At 42.9% G+C, this 18288-nt stretch overlaps 1 protein-coding gene and 1 long non-coding RNA gene across 2 annotated transcripts; both read right to left on the bottom strand.

The window, feature by feature from the left end:
- Positions 1-2780: 2780 nt before the first annotated feature.
- Positions 2781-4753, bottom strand: FABP6 (fatty acid binding protein 6). Its single transcript, XM_053380177.1, has 4 exons — positions 4398-4753; positions 3673-3848; positions 3431-3520; positions 2781-2890 (listed from the first exon to the last, which is right to left on the bottom strand). Exons 1-4 carry the CDS (start codon positions 4462-4464, stop codon positions 2837-2839), a joined length of 387 nt encoding a protein of 128 aa, XP_053236152.1. The 5' UTR covers positions 4465-4753; the 3' UTR covers positions 2781-2836.
- Positions 4754-15545: 10792 nt separating this feature from the next.
- LOC128407719 (uncharacterized) lies at positions 15546-16502 on the bottom strand. Its single transcript, XR_008328865.1, has 2 exons — positions 16187-16502; positions 15546-15661 (listed from the first exon to the last, which is right to left on the bottom strand). It is a non-coding gene; the product is annotated as an uncharacterized LOC128407719 (long non-coding RNA).
- Between the last annotated feature and the right edge of the window lie 1786 nt (positions 16503-18288).

Below are 18288 nucleotides of genomic sequence, written 5' to 3'. Positions count from 1 at the left end.
AGTAACAAGGAAATGGGACATGCTGCAATATGGTACAAGGCTTTGGAAGAAAAACTTTAGGAAACCATGTCTGCAGCTGCTTCCCTTTCGGACGTGTACATTTCCCGCCCCCCTTGTAAAAACCCATCATGCTGCTATTGGCATGATGATTATCATATGATAAACTCATTTCTTGGTTCGCTGCAATTTGTGATGGCAAACCTAAATGCATGACAGCAGAGTGGTTTCATTTAACTATAGTTGCACATGGCAGTTACGTATGACTTGAGAAACCTGTTTGTGGAATGATTGCTCTGAGTTCTGCGTACATCCTTTGCATAGATTGATGGCAGCAGGATTCCTCAAGGGCCTCTTCCGATGATGCTCCCGCCTATTAATTGTTCAAGTGTGTGAGAGCCTTGGATCTGTGTGCATGTTCCTAGCCCCCGTCAACTCTACTGCCAATGTTAACCAAATGGTTGGCAAGGTACTATAATGTAGAATTTCACACTGGGCAGCCAACTCATTACAGAAGGTGATTATATATGTAGGGTTAGGGGAGACTGTTCAAATATTGGTAGGATCAGCTGGCGTAGGTCTTGCTGTCTGTATGCAATGTGCCCTTTGTCATGGCAAGAAGTCAGAACAGCCTGTATCTGTATTTTTTATGATAGCTTAAGACACTTAAAGTGGAGCTCAGCTCAGCAGCTTGGGAAACATGAATGGGAAGAGCAATGTGTCACATTTACTGACTACTTTTAGCTTGCCATATGTGTAGAAGGCACTTGGAGTGGGGGTTATTGCTGATCATCCCCTCTATGTCCCTGAAAATGTAACTCCAGAGGATTTGGGGTTCTCCAAAGTGGGCTTGTGGAAGAGCGGGAAGCAGGAAATACATTACTCTCCTCTTGCCTTCCATTTGCAAGCTGTTTGGCTCTAAGCCCTCTTCTGTGCCATGTCTAAAAAGAGCCCCTGAATGAGCAACTGCTGTCTCGGTGGCTTGTGACAAACTAAATTCAAAGCTGTGTGACTTCTAAAGCTATGGACACTTGGAAGTTGAACATAATTCAGTATCTTGGGACACTCAGCTGTCATGGATTTTAAAATCAGTTACTCTTAATATTGCAATTGTCTACCTTGCAAAGTTGCAGATGCGATTTGAAAGTGTGATGATGCATGATGAATTATCACATGCTGGCCATCTTTTTTTGCATGCACACAAATATAAAATGCCCTATTTTAAAGACTCGGAAATGGGACTTTGAGACATTTTTAACTGAATGAGCAGCTACACATAAGAAAATGTAGTCATGTGAAGTTGTATTTATTTTTAAACCACCCATTCTAAAATTAATGCTGAAGTGAGTTGTGAATACCATTGTTTGGGGAAGTTTTTAATGTTTAATGCTGTATTGTGTTTTTAATATTCAGTTGGGAGCCACCCAGAGTGGCTGGGGAAACCCAGCTGATGGGCGGGGCATCATCATCAGAGTGAATACTTGATGTAAAAAGATGGAACCTTCTTTCCTATAGAGAAAATATCACTGCTGAATTTTTCTGGCATAGAAGTTGAAGGCTTCTGAGCAAATGCTAAGCAAACTCCTTTTTGGCTTTCAAGTTACTCATATTGAATTGGTGAAGTCCTAGGAAAAGAAGTTCAAATAATATTTTCATCCTCGGTTGCTTTATAATGCCAGGCAGTAGAGATAGTAGATCCAAATTAAATAAAGTGTGCCTTAACCTTAGTCTTTTTGGCTCAGTTGGCCTCAAACTCTGAATAAATTTGTCTCGGTGCCCTTCTGCAGACTGTTTTTCTATTGTACTCATTAGGAAGCTTCCCTTTGGCTGGATGGTGTCTAGACAGTGAGAGCCAGACAAAGGTACTTATTTCTTGTCTGAAATTCAGTGCCATTTCCAAGGAAGGGCAAATTGGTGTGGGTGGGAGGAGGGGTAGCAGCTGTGCAAAGGTGCAGCAGAGCAAACATCTGTGCTTAAGTTTTGGGGGATGAAAGTTCAGCCCCTGATTTCAGATGGAAATGTGGCATCATCTCCCATCAGTCAGCAAGCAGGAGCCTTAAAGGATTTGTGCATTGTGAGCTCTGACTTTGGAACACATGCTCGGGGCTGGTTGCTAAGTGACTGTGCAAGACCGAGCCCCAACACATGGCTTCCCTGTAATGGAGAGCGCAGCATCTGAACATGTGTTCTCTTGTTTTTCCTCCGTGAGAGCTTAAAGAACAGTAGAATATTGTTGCCTTATCCTTCTAACTAATGAGCTTATCTCTTGTTCAAGGAATTGTGTTTGCCGTGTGGGAAGAAACAAGCCAAATAAATTCAGCACATGCAAAATGCAAACATTTGTGAGTGCTCTGAGGAGCAGGAGCCCAGTAACAAAAATATGAAGTTGTCCTTGTAATAATTGAGGGAAGGCTGGATCATAGGGTATCAACAGACTACTTTTTTCTTGGGGTTGCAACCATTACCAGTGTGGAAATGTCCCGTTTGGTGGTGTTGCCCTGGATAGCAACACTGAGAGCTGCTCTGCATGTCATAGAATTATAAATAATACCTTCTTTAACACATTATAAAAAATAAGACACACAATGCTATCAGGTGAGAGTGGCAACTGGCCCTATGCTATGCACTGTTGGAAAGTTAAAAATTCTAGCAAGGTAGGAACATAGGTAGGAAGTTGCTTTATATTTAGACCCATTCTGCCTATTGCACTTTCTTCCAATCAATAAATAAATGCAGAAATAAACAAAGTTCTTAAGTTCATTACTTTATATTGTGTTTTTTTTATTGCTCACTTTTCAAGTATCAGTAAGGCCACAATTATTCCTCCTCCAACGGCTTCTTAGACCAGTCTCTTGCTGATTCTTTTGAAAGTTTCATCGCCAATTGTAGAAATCTGCAGTAAAGGATAAAGCAAACATTGCTGATGAAGCTGGAAGCTGGGATTGAAAATATAGCTGTTAACATCTTGGAATGCTTTGTGAATTCCCTTCTTTACAGCTGCTAATGTTTCAGGAGTACTGTGCCATGAATTTAAGGGAGGAGGGGAGACACAAAAGAGGAAACTTCCAATTCACAATAAAAAAAATTCATTAATGTAGCCCAAAGAGTTATTTTTTTCCTGGAGGGCACTACTGAACAACAATTTCAACCTAGTGTGTCTCTGCAACACTGCTTGCAAAGTATTGTGTTTCCTCCTCCCCTGTTATACTTTCAAATGCTTCATAGTCGTGAGTTAGTTTTAGAATTATTTTGTATTTTGAATTGATCAAGTGACGTACCCGGTACGTGGGTATTGGTGGCCATTAAAATCATCATGCCTTCCATTCCATTCTTTGGCTAACATTTTGCTTTAATGCTGTAAACACCATTTTACAAGTTTTTTTGGGGGGGGCATCACACATTCGATCCTCAAGGAAAGTTTTTAGGAAATTACCTCAACTAGTTTTCCCCCAGCAATCTCTGCAGTATGATGATAATTAGGGAAGTCAGCAACCACTTTTCCACCTTCCATTTTAACAGTTGTCTGCAACAGATTTACATACATTAGTTGCCGCCTTGGCTGAATACAATTAAGGATTTCATTTCAATAAAGTGTTGCTAGTGTGCCAATGCAGCCACACAACTTTGAATCCCGGCTAGTCCTTTGAAAGCAGTAGCTACAATCATTTACGGTACCTTGAATTTTTTACCACCCATTGTCTCCATTTCGGATTCCTTGCCAATAACAAACTTATTTGTCATGGAATGCCCGCTTGGGTAAATCTGGGACCAGGTGAATTCATCTCCATTCTGTACCACTTCAGTAACAATCTTGAAATTTTTTCCTTTTTCAATTGTGTCGGCAGGAAAACCTAGCCCAATGAAAAGACAACGTTAATGTAAACCTCCAATGTATTTGTTTAAAAGCATTTCTAAATTGCTGTGGTATACAGATTTTCTAAGAGGCGTACAAAAATACAAACCCCAAAGGAGTGGTATAAAAACCAAAAGATTAATAAAAGAATGCAGGAATCTGAGTTGCAATGTCATTCTATCAAGCAGAATACCACTGTACGGCAATCTGCCGGAATGCAGTGGTTTTTATTCTGCTTGCCAAATAATGTTGTGTAAGTCTGAAAGACTGCAGAGTTTCACCAGGAGATCCCAACTGAAGATGCCATAATTCCCATGTTGAGGCTGTTTTCTGAAACCAGCAGCTGACAATCTAAGCAATTCTCTAAGTCAGCTTTCCATAACCTGGTACCCTCCAAATGATTTGGATTGCATCTTCCATTGCCTCTGACTACTGGCTGTGCCACCAGAAGAACTGATGGAAGCTAAAATCCAAAACATCTGCAGGGCAGTCAATTGGGGAATACTGATCTGAGTGCAGCAAACGAAAAGTCTTAATAGATACATACCCATGCGCTTCATAAAACTCTCATAGTTTTCCTCACTTTCCACTTCGTATTTGCCGGAGAAAGCCATGCTGTAGTCTGTGGCACAGGAAAGAGGTTTGCAGAGGAGGGTGTTTGTGGTTTGGCTTGGTAGGTTCGGGGACTGAAAACCCCTGCCTTATAAAGCTTTCTTAGCTCAGGTTATCCACCCTAAATGCATTGCACTTCTCCATCATACCATCTAATGAGGAAGTTTGTTTTTTTACAACAGGAGGGTAATTTTGTATGAATCACTTAACACTGGTGTCATTGACCCTTACAAAAGGTCCTATTCCAATTCTGGCATGTCTCTTTTTACCAAAGCCTTTTCCCAAAGTAAGTTCAGGGTGATAGATACAGATATAGATTATAGATAGATATAGATTAGATTAGATTAGATATAGATATATTGTTACCCTACAAAGGGGTCTGGAAATATACCGGTCCTCTTTAGCCAAATAAAGACAGCAGCGTCGTGGAAAGAGTTCATATTTCTTGCAGGCTGCAGCAAGAATAAATGATCCAGAGGAGTTTTCCAAATTCTGGACCCCAAATACAACATTCAAGACACTTGTATAACAATTACGTGTGTGATCGCCTCATACACGATCCTTTCCAGCAATATGATGGGATAGCTGAATGCATGGACAGCTTGTGGGCCCCTGAAACCTATTTCATTGGTCAGAACAGCCTGCTCCTAATTGCTATGGCAACAGGTATCTTTAAGCAAAGTTCATACAAAATGTTGCTTTTTTTGTTATCTGCTACATGAAGACTTGTCTGGGTCAGGAAAATTTATTGTTCTCCTAGCTTTGATGCCAGCCTTCTGTCTGCTGCCGAAGGCCAGCGAGCTCTTGGCATGCTTTACTAACCTGATAAGATGAAGCGAGAGGCCCATGGTGGGTGCTATCCCAACAAAAGACAGGAATGCAGCTTCTTTCATAGGTGTGTGGGGGGGTCTCTATAGGCCTCTATAGCAAGGTGGGAAACAATCTCCCCTTCCCGCCATAGCTGAATTCCTTTTAGTGAAAGTGGTTGAGGCCCAAGATGCCCAGTGAGGAGGACCAAAACACACCCACACACAAATGCATTACACAGATACTCATTTTCAATATCCCTCTCTCCCCTTGCACTTCTCAATTTGGCTTCTTCACTGTGCACCGGGAAAAGGACACAAAGTGAGCTGGCCATGCAGGAAGATTAAACTCCCACTTCCAAGAGCTGACAGAGGAGGTGAATGAACTCGAAGCGTGCTCTTTCCCGGTTTGTGCTGAACTTGCAACCTTGATTTTCTAGCAATAATGCCAACGGCCTTGAAAAACTTCATCTCATCCAGCAGGTGAAGAAAAGCTACAGAACTGCAGGAACCAGGTGGCGGTGCATCTGGGCTCTCATGTTTATGTATGGCTCGGCTTGCTCTGCAGAAATTGTATTACAGCATTCCACTTCTCCATCATTCCATGTACAGAAGCCATGGCAACTGAATCTTATTTCAATGCAGGCACTGGGAAAGTATCCTGTACCGCACCTGAAGGCAATAGGTCTGCAGGTCAGTTTGTATTACACAACTCTGCTTTTCCACCAAACGGTACAGTCAAGAGCTGCTGCTTCTACAGTTGCTGCCCAAGATGGCGGCTTCCTTCTGACTAATGGTAGGGTTGGCCCTTTCTACCAGCACTGGTCTTCACACTGAGAAGTCTCTGATAATTTCAAACCTAGGAACCCCAGTGTTCCTCAGGTCACAGTCTGAAAGCCACTGCCTCATAGCACCATTTGCCTGACTTCTAAATTTCAGTTCAGATGTGTGAAAGACTTGTGCAACTAGATACCAGCTCAAAATAGTCAGTAGGAGTCTTCAAAATATGCTGTTATAACTCCATGAGAAAAGAATGTAGACTTCTTTATGTTTCATTAATCATCCTTAATGAGAACACCGAACATTTCATATACAGTGGTACCTCAGGTTAAGAACTTAATTCATTCTTAACCTGAAACTGTTCTTAACCTGAAGCACCACTTTAGCTAATGGGGCCTCCTGCTGCCGCTGCGCCGCCGCTGCGCAATTTCTGTTCTCATCCTGAAGCAAAGTTCTTAACCCGAGGTAATATTTCTGGGTTAGCGGAGTCTGTAACCTGAAGTGTATGTAACCTGAGGTACCACTGTAATTGTTAAAGATTAACAGAAGTGGAAAAGGGTTGAGTAAGGTTCTTTTCATTAAAGGGCTGTACATTCTTGTTCTGTCATAAATAAGAAATGGCAGTTATCTCTCCTCCTCTTTGTTATCAAGGTTATTATTTTATGACTTTTATTTTCTCATGCTTATAGATGGGAATTTAATCTCCACTGTAATCTTACCCATATTCAACTATTTATGAGAGAAGGCTTTAGGATTCTCAGGGAGTTTTTGCCATCTTTAGAAGGACAGATAATTTATGGCAAGAAAATAGTCTATTTGTTCAACATATAGCTGGGTAACATCTGCTAATTGAAGCAGCCTTGAAAGGTAGGGGGAAGAGGCAAAAGAATTGTGTGTGAAACTTAACCGCCTTGATAGATGGCATTGGAAATACACTCTGAAGTCTTTTTGAAGACACTGATTCCTTCTGCTTCAACTTTCAAGGCTGCCTAGCTGGCTCAGTCTTTTCCCTGTGGCCTTCGAGTGCAGGCATGGATGTTTTCATGTGGCTTATGTTTTCAAATTGAATCAAAGCTCTTTTGGGGGGAAACACATCAAAATGCAGTACTTCTTAAGATTAACGTGGCTAACGCGGATTACGGCTAATGCCATGTCTGCACAGAGTCACAAACTGGCAGTGGAAGTGCACTTGGCGCAGAGCAAATGGGTGTACCTCTGTAAAACTGTTTTCCACCACTGTGCTCATATAGATTTTTGTTGTTGTTTAGTCGTTTAGTCGTGTCCGACTCTTTGTGACCCCATGGACCAGAGCATGCCAGCGATTTTTAGGTCGCTCAATACTTTTCATGAAACGACCATACCACAGTAGCATTTTAAGAACTACTGTACAAGACTCTCTGCCATTTTATTCTATCTTCAGAGGGCCTTACTTCTTTGCAGTTTGTGCCCCCAGCCCCCCAACCACTGGTGTGCACAGACAGCAGGTGACTTAGATACACATCCAACTCTATTGGTACGCAAATACCTTTCTAGGCCTGGCTCAGAATATTCCACACAGTGTTTTGCCTTCCACTTGTCCACTGCAGACCTGGCTGGTGGGAGATGTAGCAGGCTGATCTCACTCGCATCCCGGAGCTCCCTCTTGCACAGAGCCTGGACACTTACTGACCTATCTCTAACCTACTATTTCTAGCACTCACTCTGCATCTTCAGGCGCACCTGGATTCTGTCAGCTTTCTAAGCCCTGTTCAGGCATTTTCAATTTAGAGTAAACCAAACACATGAAAGGGGCAGAGGAGCAAGTGCACTAGCTCTGTTGCCATTCCTGTCACCATCCAACACTTAAATTGTAATGCCTGAAGAAGACTGAAGTCCTTTCCAATCAGGCTTTCACTCAATGTATGGCACTGACATTGCAATTGGCCTCGGTCGCTGCTCTTTGCCAAGAAGTTGAAGTCGTACTCTGTTGTCCCCACTGGATTTTGCAGGAGTCATTGACAGCATTGACCATAAAGCGCTAGCATCACACGTGTAGCGACTGATGTTCCTGGGTTAGCCTTTGAGAGGTTTTTACAGGGAATCCCAGAAGATAGCTAATGTGAGTTTGCTCAGTGTTCTCCCTCCACTGTCACCCTGGCAAGGACTTCTCTGTGGTATCTTGCAGGATTCCACCACCATTCCTCTCTTGATAACTAATAATTCTGTAAGGCAAAACAGTACTAGTGGTACTGTTACTAGTAGTAACCAAGGATGTTTCCACGTGGCATCTTATGGTGCGCTCTTAGTGCTGTTCATGCACACAAGTTTTGCTCAGCATATGCACAACGTCATCTTCATCAAAATATTATTTTTCCTTTCAATTTGGATTTGGTGTTTCTGCAGAAAGCGTGATACGTTAGAAAAGCAAACACTCAAATGGTAAATCCAGATTGGGGGTGGGGGGACAGAGCGGCATTCTGATGAGGGAGATGTCAAGTGGACACTGTGCGAAACCTGCATGTGTGATCATGCTATGTGGAAGCACTCCAAGATGCAGAGCTAGCAGAGACAACAGCTGAAAGCTGCTTATTCATCCTGCTTCATCCTGAGATTATCAAAGTGTCCAGATGTTTTCCATATGGGTTTCTGCAAATGGCATTCAACATCCTTCTGATGAGGCAAAGATACGTCACAGAAAGCTGCTATGAATCCTAAAAGAAAGAGTTTTGTAGAGCTTAAAAGTGCTACCACATAAATGACATGGATGCTCTATTCCACCACAATACTGCGCTCAGGATGCAATCTTAGCTACACATACCTGCGAGTAAGTCCCATTGAACTTAAAGGGGCTGGCTTGTGAGTAGACACGTATATAGGAGTGTGCTATTAATAGAAGAACAGAGCAGTACTTTAAGTACCGTGTTGTTGTTGTATCTTGTCTACCCTGTTTCATCTTATCAGCAAGCAGGAGAAGCAGGAACACAACTCAGAAACCCAAGTCACAGGTACCTGCTGTTCTAACCCCACAGGTGTTTTTATTTCATAGATACAGCTCCATGTCCATTTCAAGTCCTTTGCATGGTTTAGTATCTTTCAGAAGTGAAATGTCACTTCCAACTATGATGCAATGCAGGTTTTGAGGATACTGTCTCCCCCAGCCCACTTTATTGCACCATCTTTAAGGACGGCAATTACATGTAGATAGCAAAGCCTTTCTAAGACAAACCTTGATTGCTGCTTTTGGGTTAGTTACTCTGCCTATAAAAGCTTCTGTTGTTCCCCCTCTAGTTTGGATTGCACTTCCCAAAGACACTTCCTCTCCTCCCTTCTGAATGGTTCACTACCCTTAACCCCTGTAATTCACTCGAAAGAGGGGTCATCCAGGGCAGACAACTGTCTTAATGGAGCAGACTGGTCTTTTTCTGCCAAGAAAAGCCAGGATAAAAGGAGAACTGCATCAAAACAACAGCAGTTTGCACAGCAGAATAAATATGTGCTTGCAGACCTAAATACAATGTGCCAAGTGCTAAAACACTCAGGTGAATTATTACTCTCAGTAGGTCAAAATGTATTTTACAAAGCCCATGTTCCTTTTTCTTCCTCTAGTTGAACAATGCTTGTTTTCCTTCCTGCTAATGGATATCTATCTGTTTCAAGGAACTGTGTGTTTGCACATATTTTACAAGCATGGATGCATGTCGTAAATCCCCATGCAATGATGCCATTTCATGTTACTTTCTCTGTTACCAGATCTTATTTTATGTAGCTCTACTGCCCAACCTACTCTTTACAGCGACATCTGTTTGAGAAAAGGAAATGCTTCTTCACACTGCATGGTGACAGCAGTGTTTGGTGCATTAACATGCAATAATGCTGTTGCAGTGAATCAGCATTCGTTGCTCTTTCATGCCGTAGTTTATTTCTTAGAGCAGCACCTGATGGAACTTTGTTTAGACTGGCAAGAACCCCAAAAGAAAGGTATGGCTCCCTTTAACATTAGTTCAGTATATGTTGATTGATCATAAAATCATAAAATTGCAGGCTGGAAGGGAACTCTGGAAGGGAAATCTAGTACAACCGCCTGCAATGTGGTGTTATCAGTTGTGGGAGGAAAGAAGAAGTAGTAGCAGTAGAAGTGGGAGGAAGGACTGCCCTAAATCCTAAAAATTAATAAATGCTAAGTTTTAGTCCAGTTCTCCTATATGTTAAGGTCCCATTGAATCATGATTCTATCTTTGGTGGTATTAGCTGCCCCTCCCAGCTTGGTGTCATATGCAAATTTGACCAGCAGACCCTCAATTCCTTCATCCGAGATATTTATAAAGATGTTGAACAACACAAGGCCCAGGACAGAACCCTCCCAGATCCCACTTGTAACTATTTTCCAGGATGATAGGGAACCGTTTGTAAGCACTGTTTGGGCTTTTTCAGCAAGTGAACCCAAAGCAGCCTGCTGTGTAAATAAAAGGGTGTAGTGTTAGAGCATTTCTGCATGATCTTTTTTGAAAAGAAAGAATTTTTAATTGATGGCCGGCATGTGTTTTGCCCAGATAGTGCCTCTCTCATGGGCCTACTGTATTTTCTGGAAAGTCAAAGCACTATGCTTTGTACTGTGGAAATGCAAAATTTATTTTTAAAAATTCATTTATAGCCTTTATAACAGCTTGTGACACTGGGGAGAAGTTAACCTTTCTGCAAAATCCCAGTCAGACATATATTTGCTCCAACAGCTGTGCCATTTTGAGAATTTAAATGAGACATGAATGGTGGGAACTGGGAAACCTTACTTGAAAAGCTAGGTTTTGTGTTGTAGCTGTTCAGCCTACAAATCACTAATATAAATGACAACAGCTATACTGTATCTCTATTTCCAGCAGAGGGCATAGTGCTATACCGTATTTACTAGAGTCTAATGCGCCATCGAATCTAATGTGCACATCAGTTTTCAGAACCTTGAAACCAAAAAAAGGATTTGCTGGCAAATGTAAACGTGCCATCAAATCTAATGCACACCTTAATTTTCGCAACATAATTTGGCCAAAAAAGGTGAGCATTAGAGTTGAGTAAATACAGTTTTAGATGAAGTTTTTCTTTTTCTTTTTTGGGATTTTAAAAAAAGTTTAAAAAACACCAATTGAAACCAATGATCAAGGATGACGCACTTCCTCCATCACTAACTCAAATCTGGTAGCAATTTTTTAAAAGGATCTTGACTTTCTTTTTTTTTTTAAAGGGATTTGGCATTTAGGGAATTGCAAGACACAGAAGAAAGACACTATTATAAGAATTCAAAGGTCTCAAATATAAATTAAATGTTAATAAATGTACAAAGCAAACACATACATAAGTATATAAACCAGGTGTCTGAAATAGTATGGGAGAGCAATCCTGAAGCCATTTTGACTCTCCCAAATTGACCTCAAATATTTCTCTGCAAGGAGGAAGGAAATGGGAAAGTCTTCCCATTGTCTTTTTGCTTGCAAATCCTGTCTTAAGGACATATTTGTGTATGAATAGGGTGAGCCTGTAACCTGGATTCAGGAACTAGAGTATTAGCCAACACACACAAACACACACACACACAAATGGCCAGACTGCCCAGGTAATGCAATCAGTGACCATTGTCAGGTATCCTGGCAGGCAGGATTTCTGCTCAAGACCGCCTCCTTCCGTGATGTATGTATGATGTTTTAGGGTGTGGTCTTGGGCTATAGGGTGGGCAATTTCAAAAGTCTAGATAAGGGCTTGCAGACCATTATTCAGGGTTCTCCTCCCTCCTGTGTGTGGGGAGTGGGGACCCTGTTGCAACAGTTCCTTGAATAAAGATCAGGCTTAATAGCTGCTTTGCTTCTCAATACACTCTGGTTGGCCTCTGTTTTCTCCTACCGATAGGGAACCCACTTAAGGACTGTATACGGGCTCTGGAATACCCCATAAGGGAAAGGGAGCAGTTTTTCTTATAACGATATGTAAGTACCCTATATAGTGGTGGCTTGTGCCCATTGGGACTGGTGGGGCAGTAGGCAGCAAGTCCAACGGTAGGTGGAGCCAGAGCCAATGACAGGCAGAGCCAAGTAATTCTGGATTTTGGCTCCATCTTTCTGCCTGCTGAGGACTAAGGAAGAGGAAAGTGAGAAGCAGTGCCACCTCTTGACTGATTGTAAGTAGGAAAGTATGTAGGCAGACAGATGCTGGCTGAGGGCACACTGAGGTTGGTGGGGCAGCAGCCCGTCAATATTCTCTGGTTGGCCTCTGTTATTTTTTTCTACCAATAGGAGACCCACTTAAGGACTCTATACGAGCTCTTGAATAAGGGGAAAGGAGCAGTTTTTTTCTTATAACAACACATTCAGGGTGGGCCAAAGACCCCCAAGAGATCCCACTCTGACATTTGGTAGATCTGCTCTCTCTCCTAGAGTTTCCTGCTAGCCTAAGAGGGGGAATGAGGTGCAGGGGTGGCAGCCCCAGCACTGGGAGAGAAGGTGCACCTGAGGATGGGCTGGGCGTCTCAGGGGACCACGGTGATCCAGCCGAGGATGAGGAGGTAACCACCGTAGGGCACTACCTTGGTCAGGACTGGGTCCCCTGTCACCGCGTGTTAATACTGGGTGCCAGAGAACAGCTGCTGCCAGCCATCATGGTATAGTGCCAGTGGGGCACAGCCAAGAGTGCCAGTCTGTGGAGGAAGTGGTATTTGTTGGCCGTCTCATTAAGAAGTCACTTCAGTCACTTTGACAGAAACCATGAGGCCATGGCGCTGTGGTCTAAACCACTGAGCCTCTCGGGCTTGCCGATCAGGAGGTCAGTGGTTCGAATCCCCACGACGGGGTGAGCTCCCATTGTTTGGTCCCAGCTCCTGCCCACCTAGCAGTTCGAAAGCACGTCAAAGTGCAAGTAGATAAATAGGTACCGCTCCAGCAGGAAGGTAAACGGCGTTTCCGTGCGCTGCTCTGGTTTGCCAGAAGTGACCTAGTCATGCTGGCCACATGACCCGGAAGCTGTCTGTGGACAAATGCCATCTCCCTCGGCCTATAGAGCGAGATGAGCGCCGCAACTCCAGAGTTGTCCGCGACTGGACCTAATGGTCAGGGGTACCTTTATCTTTACCTATGAGGCCAATAGGCAGCTGCCCCAACTCAGAGCCATTGGAAAAAGACCCTGGCACCCGCTGGGTCCAGCTGCTGCTTGGGAACTGAGGCTCAGTGCTGGGTCCAGAAAAAGAACCTTCAAACTGTGAGCCTGATCTTTGCAGTGAAGCGCAATCCCAGCAAGATTTCTCCAGCTAACTGGTCCAACAAGTACCCTGCTAACATCAGCTTTCTTATCAAGATTAAGTTTCCGTTTATTTGCCACCATCCAGTCCCTTGTTATGGCTGCCACTTAGGGACATCCGTGTTTCGCCCAGATTTAAAGAAAAGAAGACGTTGGATAGGGATGATGCTGTAAGACATATGTCATGACTACCGTACCAGTGATTTCATGCAGAGGTTATAAACAGCAATAACAAACATGGGTTATGTGGAAGGCAAAATAGAACCCTGAGATAGCTCCCAGGGCAGTCTCTGTGAGGAGGAAGAGTAGCCTCTCAGCACTGGACCATAGAGCAGAAGACCATAGAGCCTTACACTGAGTCAAACATCTAGCTCACTATGGTCTAGACTAGCCGTGGCTTTCCAGGGTTTCAGGAAGGAGTCTCCCCCATACCTGCCCGGAGATGCCATGAATTCGAAGCTTTGGGCACTTTCAAAGCTCATGTATGCATTCAGCAATTAAAATAAGCGTGTGCTATGTGAAATGGTGCCACCTGGTGGGAAAGCACAAAAACTGAATGGTAAATTCAAAATCTAAATTTTGATAGAATTTTTGTTTGGGATCACTGCTTCAGTGTGATTACTCTGGCTTCCTGTGCATGCTCTTGGCTCTGAGAACCTATAGTGAGCTACAAAGCTGAAGGCCTTTACATGCATTTTCATACAATTTAGAAGCTTAGGCTGCAGTTCTCTACATAGTAAACCTACACATAAATACACTTTAATCAGCGACACACACTTGGTTATGTGGTGCACTCAGATGAGACTGAGTCCACACAACAGGCAATTTTAAGAGTACCACGCATAGGGTGGTAGGAGCCTGTATGTCTACACTGCCATTCTGGCCACGATTAATGCCCTTCGGTAGATTCCTTGCCTCCTCCTAACTAAAGATAGGACACAATTTACTCATTTCTTTTTATGCTTGCTTCATGTCCCCATCTCTCTGATGAAATTAAGTAACTGGTCAGCTAGGATTGGATGGTTCTTTACCCCTGGCCTTCTCAGTTTGGCTCTTGAAACAAATGTCCAGCTTTCTAACGAAATTGATCCGCATTGATAAGGACTTATGAAGATAGATAAGGGCTTATGAAGACAGCTTTTGGCCCTCCAGTTGTTGTTGAATTACAGCTCCCACCATCCCCGGCCGTTGGCCCTACTTGCTAGGGCTGATAGGCTGTAGTTCAGAAACATCTGGAGAGCCAAATGTTCCCCACACCTGCCTTAAAAGATATATGATATGTGTACCGCAATCTGCCTTTATTTTATTCTTTTTTTAAAAAAAAAAAGGAAGGAAGGAAGGAAGGTCTGAATAAACCACAAGAGTTGCAAGTACTGGCTCCTGCTCTCTTGTTAATAGGAGCCAGAGAGGATGGCTTCTCCGTGGTATCCAGAGTCGAATAGAAGATGGGTAATTAAATAATAAAAAGGAATGAATGATAATGATGGAGCTATAATGAGTGCCTGGTGAAATGAACAGCTGAAGCTGGCTCTGAGATGAGTTCTTTCTACCCACACAGAGAGGAGTCTGAGCTGGGGTTTGGTAGTGTGGAGGGCAGCCAACGCTGGGAAGCCAGGAAGAGGAGCCTTTTGTATACAACGTCAGGCTCCCTCTGCATTTGATGAATGAGGGTATTTTGTGATGTAGGCGGCTGGGCTGAGCCAGAAACTGCAAAGTCCTGAGGACTAACCCGTCTTCCTGAAATCCACAACAAAGAACTTCCAGCAGTCATGATTTCATCATCAATCTTCCAACCGTTTTCAGTTGCTAACCAAACTCATTCTCCTCTCTCAACACAGGGCAGTGGACTGTTTTACTATTGTATGCTGCAACTGGGGCTGGATAATGGGTTTGGCTTTTTGAGACTGAAGAAAAGTGTTTGCAAGGGCAAAGCAGGCACATGTTTGTAGAGATTCACTGGCTATTTCTTTCTTGACCATTTTGTTTCCTGTGACTGACATATAGGAAAAGGAATGCATTGTTTCCAGCACTAAGTTTGCCCGTCTCTTTACGTTAAAACAAACACCTGCACTTTGTACCTGGCCTGTTTCAAAAGGTTTACTTTTGCTTGGGCATTGCCAGTGCTGCATTGCTTTGAGTCACTGTGACCTACATACAGGGATAATCCAAGCTAACCTCTCTCTCTCTCTCTCTCTCTCTCTCTCTCTCTCTCTCTCTCTCCCTCTTTCTCTCTCTCTCTCTCTCTCTTTTTGCTCTTAAGTTTTCATACCACCACTGGTGCTTAAGCTAATTTCAGCCCTTTGGTGGCCTCCATTTTAGCTCTTCCTGTGGGGATTCAGGAGATTACATTTGGGTTTTTAACCTGAGGAAATAAAATGAGAACAATTTTTAAAAATCAGTTGATGCTTTGCTTGGAAAATTAGAATACAGGATTATTATTTTTTTGTGAGCTGCTGTTGATCTCATACAAACAGAGAAAAATGAAGAGCACACTTTTTTCCGTCATAAAAATACAACATACAGGGACTGAAAAGACTTGGGCGAAAAGGAGATTATTTACAAAATCATTTTTCAATAAGGGCCAACGTGTTCTTTTGACTTGAATTTTATGGAACAGCAAAAGGAGATGCAATAAGAAATAGCATCAGAGGACACAAAGCTTTGGGGAAAATGGGCTCTACCTTCCCCTTCCTCTTCGCAGTTATACAAAAAGTCAGCTTGAAAACTAGGGCCACATTATGCATGTTTGGTGGCCTGGCCTGGCTGGAACTACAACGAAACATCAGTTTGAGAACTATAAAGAGTTTCAGCACATATTGGGAGGAATTCAATATTGCTCTATGTTGAACATCCCACCAGCACAAGAACGATTCCCCTTCTCCTCAACCTGTATGCTGTTCTGGGAGGTTCTTCCAAACCCACACAAAATCATTTTGGGGAGACCAGAGAGAAATACATGATGCACTGGCAGAAGTCTTTGTGAGGGCTTCTGCTGATGGGACTTATTGGTTAAAATACCTCCCACTGTCCATAGGGATTTCAATTTGGAATTTTCTCAATTGGGAAGGGCCATATTATTATTGGAAAGGGCCATATTATTTCAGCTCTGGTTCCAATATAATAGGCCACTCAGGTACAATCAGATCCTGATTTGTAGGTAGCCCTTAAACCAGTTTCCAGACTTGGATGGCACTGGAAACTGATTAAAAGATCATAAAGTCTCATCCACAACCAAGCATGTACGAGGAGGAAGAGACAGGGAGAAGTAGAGTAAACTGGACTTTCTCATTCAATCATGGGGAGGGGGGGACCTGTGGTTTGTTGAAATGGTCCTGCTGTACCTGAATGAGGCCTTTTGTCTGCTTTGTGTTCATTTTACGAGAGATATAATCTGCTGTATTGTATCTGCTATATTTACCTTTCTGCTATATTCAACTTTGAAACAGAAAAGGCAGGATATGTGTTCTCAGTAAAATGAATTACACTTGGGTCTAGGTAATGCATTAATTCATTTTGATTAAATTGACCATCCATTTGCCTAAGCCAGCCATAACCTGTTGAACAAGAGGATCTTCATTAAAACTGGCAATTCCTCTAATATTCTTTGACATCTTCATTCCCAGACACTTACGCTGCACTGACCGCAATTTAAATGACCAATTCGAAACCTGTTGCTGAGAGATCAATTGGTCAAATCCCAGGAATTCTAGTTTTGATCAACTGATCCTGTATTTTAGCAGCATGTACACCACGAAAGCTTTAATTCCTAAGAGCTTTGAGATGGATTGTATACTATGAAGAAGACACTGCCCACACACAACTGAATTTTACATTCTTAGACTTTTGTCTTTATATCCAAAATCTCAGGATCCTGCATACAAGTACAGGGCTCCAAAATGATGCCAGTCAAAATTAGGAATAACAGACAACCTTGCCTGTACCTCTTTGTATGTTAAGCACTGAGTTTTTGCCAATCAAGCAACCGTGAAAGGCAAAGCACCTGCACCAAGAAGAAACAAAAGTTTTGTCTTTCTGGCCCTGCAACTCAGACCACAATGCAGGAGATGAATCTGCATACAAGGTTCAAGAAGGCTCCGAGAGGCACTGCTGGCACATAGAACTGTTCCATAATAGGATCATAGGACTGTAGAGTTGGAAGGGACCACAAGGGTCATCTAGTCTGTTATGTATTGAAGTTCTCACCCTGGCCACCAGGGGGTATTGTGTATATAGTTTTCATTCAGGTCCATGTCAGTTAATTTAGGCGGGAAACCCTGGGTTGTTGCTGTTACAATGTTGACAGCCGGCTGCCTATAAAAGCAGGCCGGCTGAGCTGTTCAGTTCAGTTCAGCTCCAGCTTACTATAAAGAACCACTTGGAGAAATCTCTGTGTTGTCTGCTATGTCCACTCACAACTTAATATAGTCCAACCAACCACCATGCAGGAATCTTTTGCCCAACATGGGACTCGAACACATGAGCCTGAGATTCAGAGTCTCATGCTTTAGCAACTGAGCTATCCTTGGTCCAGTATCAAGTCTCTTGAAGAAGCTTTGTGTACATCCAACAGGTTCTAGAAATTACGGTGGTGTGTGGTTGCCTGCCGATTAAAAAGTGCTGCCTAAAGAAGTGATGGAGAAACTGTTGCCTTCCAGATGTTGTTGGACTACAGCTCCCACCATCCTCAATAATTTGCCACTCTGGATGGGGCTGAGGGAAATACGAGGCCTACTATATCTTCTGGAGCATCACCAGTTCCCCATCTCTGACTTATGGTTGCCAGGTGGTAAGCTCAACCCTGAGTATCAAAGAGGGTTGGGTTCCAGTTTTAAACAAACTTCCTGTGTGTCTGACTCTTGCTTATACAGTGGTACCTCAGGTTAAGTACTTAATTTGTTCCGGAGGTCCGTTCTTAACCTGAAACTGTTCTTAACCTGAAGCACTTTAGATAATGGGGCCTGCCGCCACGCCTCCGGAGCACGATTTCTG

This window comes from Podarcis raffonei, chromosome 2, assembly GCF_027172205.1.
Source record: "Podarcis raffonei isolate rPodRaf1 chromosome 2, rPodRaf1.pri, whole genome shotgun sequence".
Lineage (NCBI taxonomy): Eukaryota > Metazoa > Chordata > Lepidosauria > Squamata > Lacertidae > Podarcis > Podarcis raffonei.
This window is presented reverse-complemented; position numbering and strand designations above follow the sequence as displayed.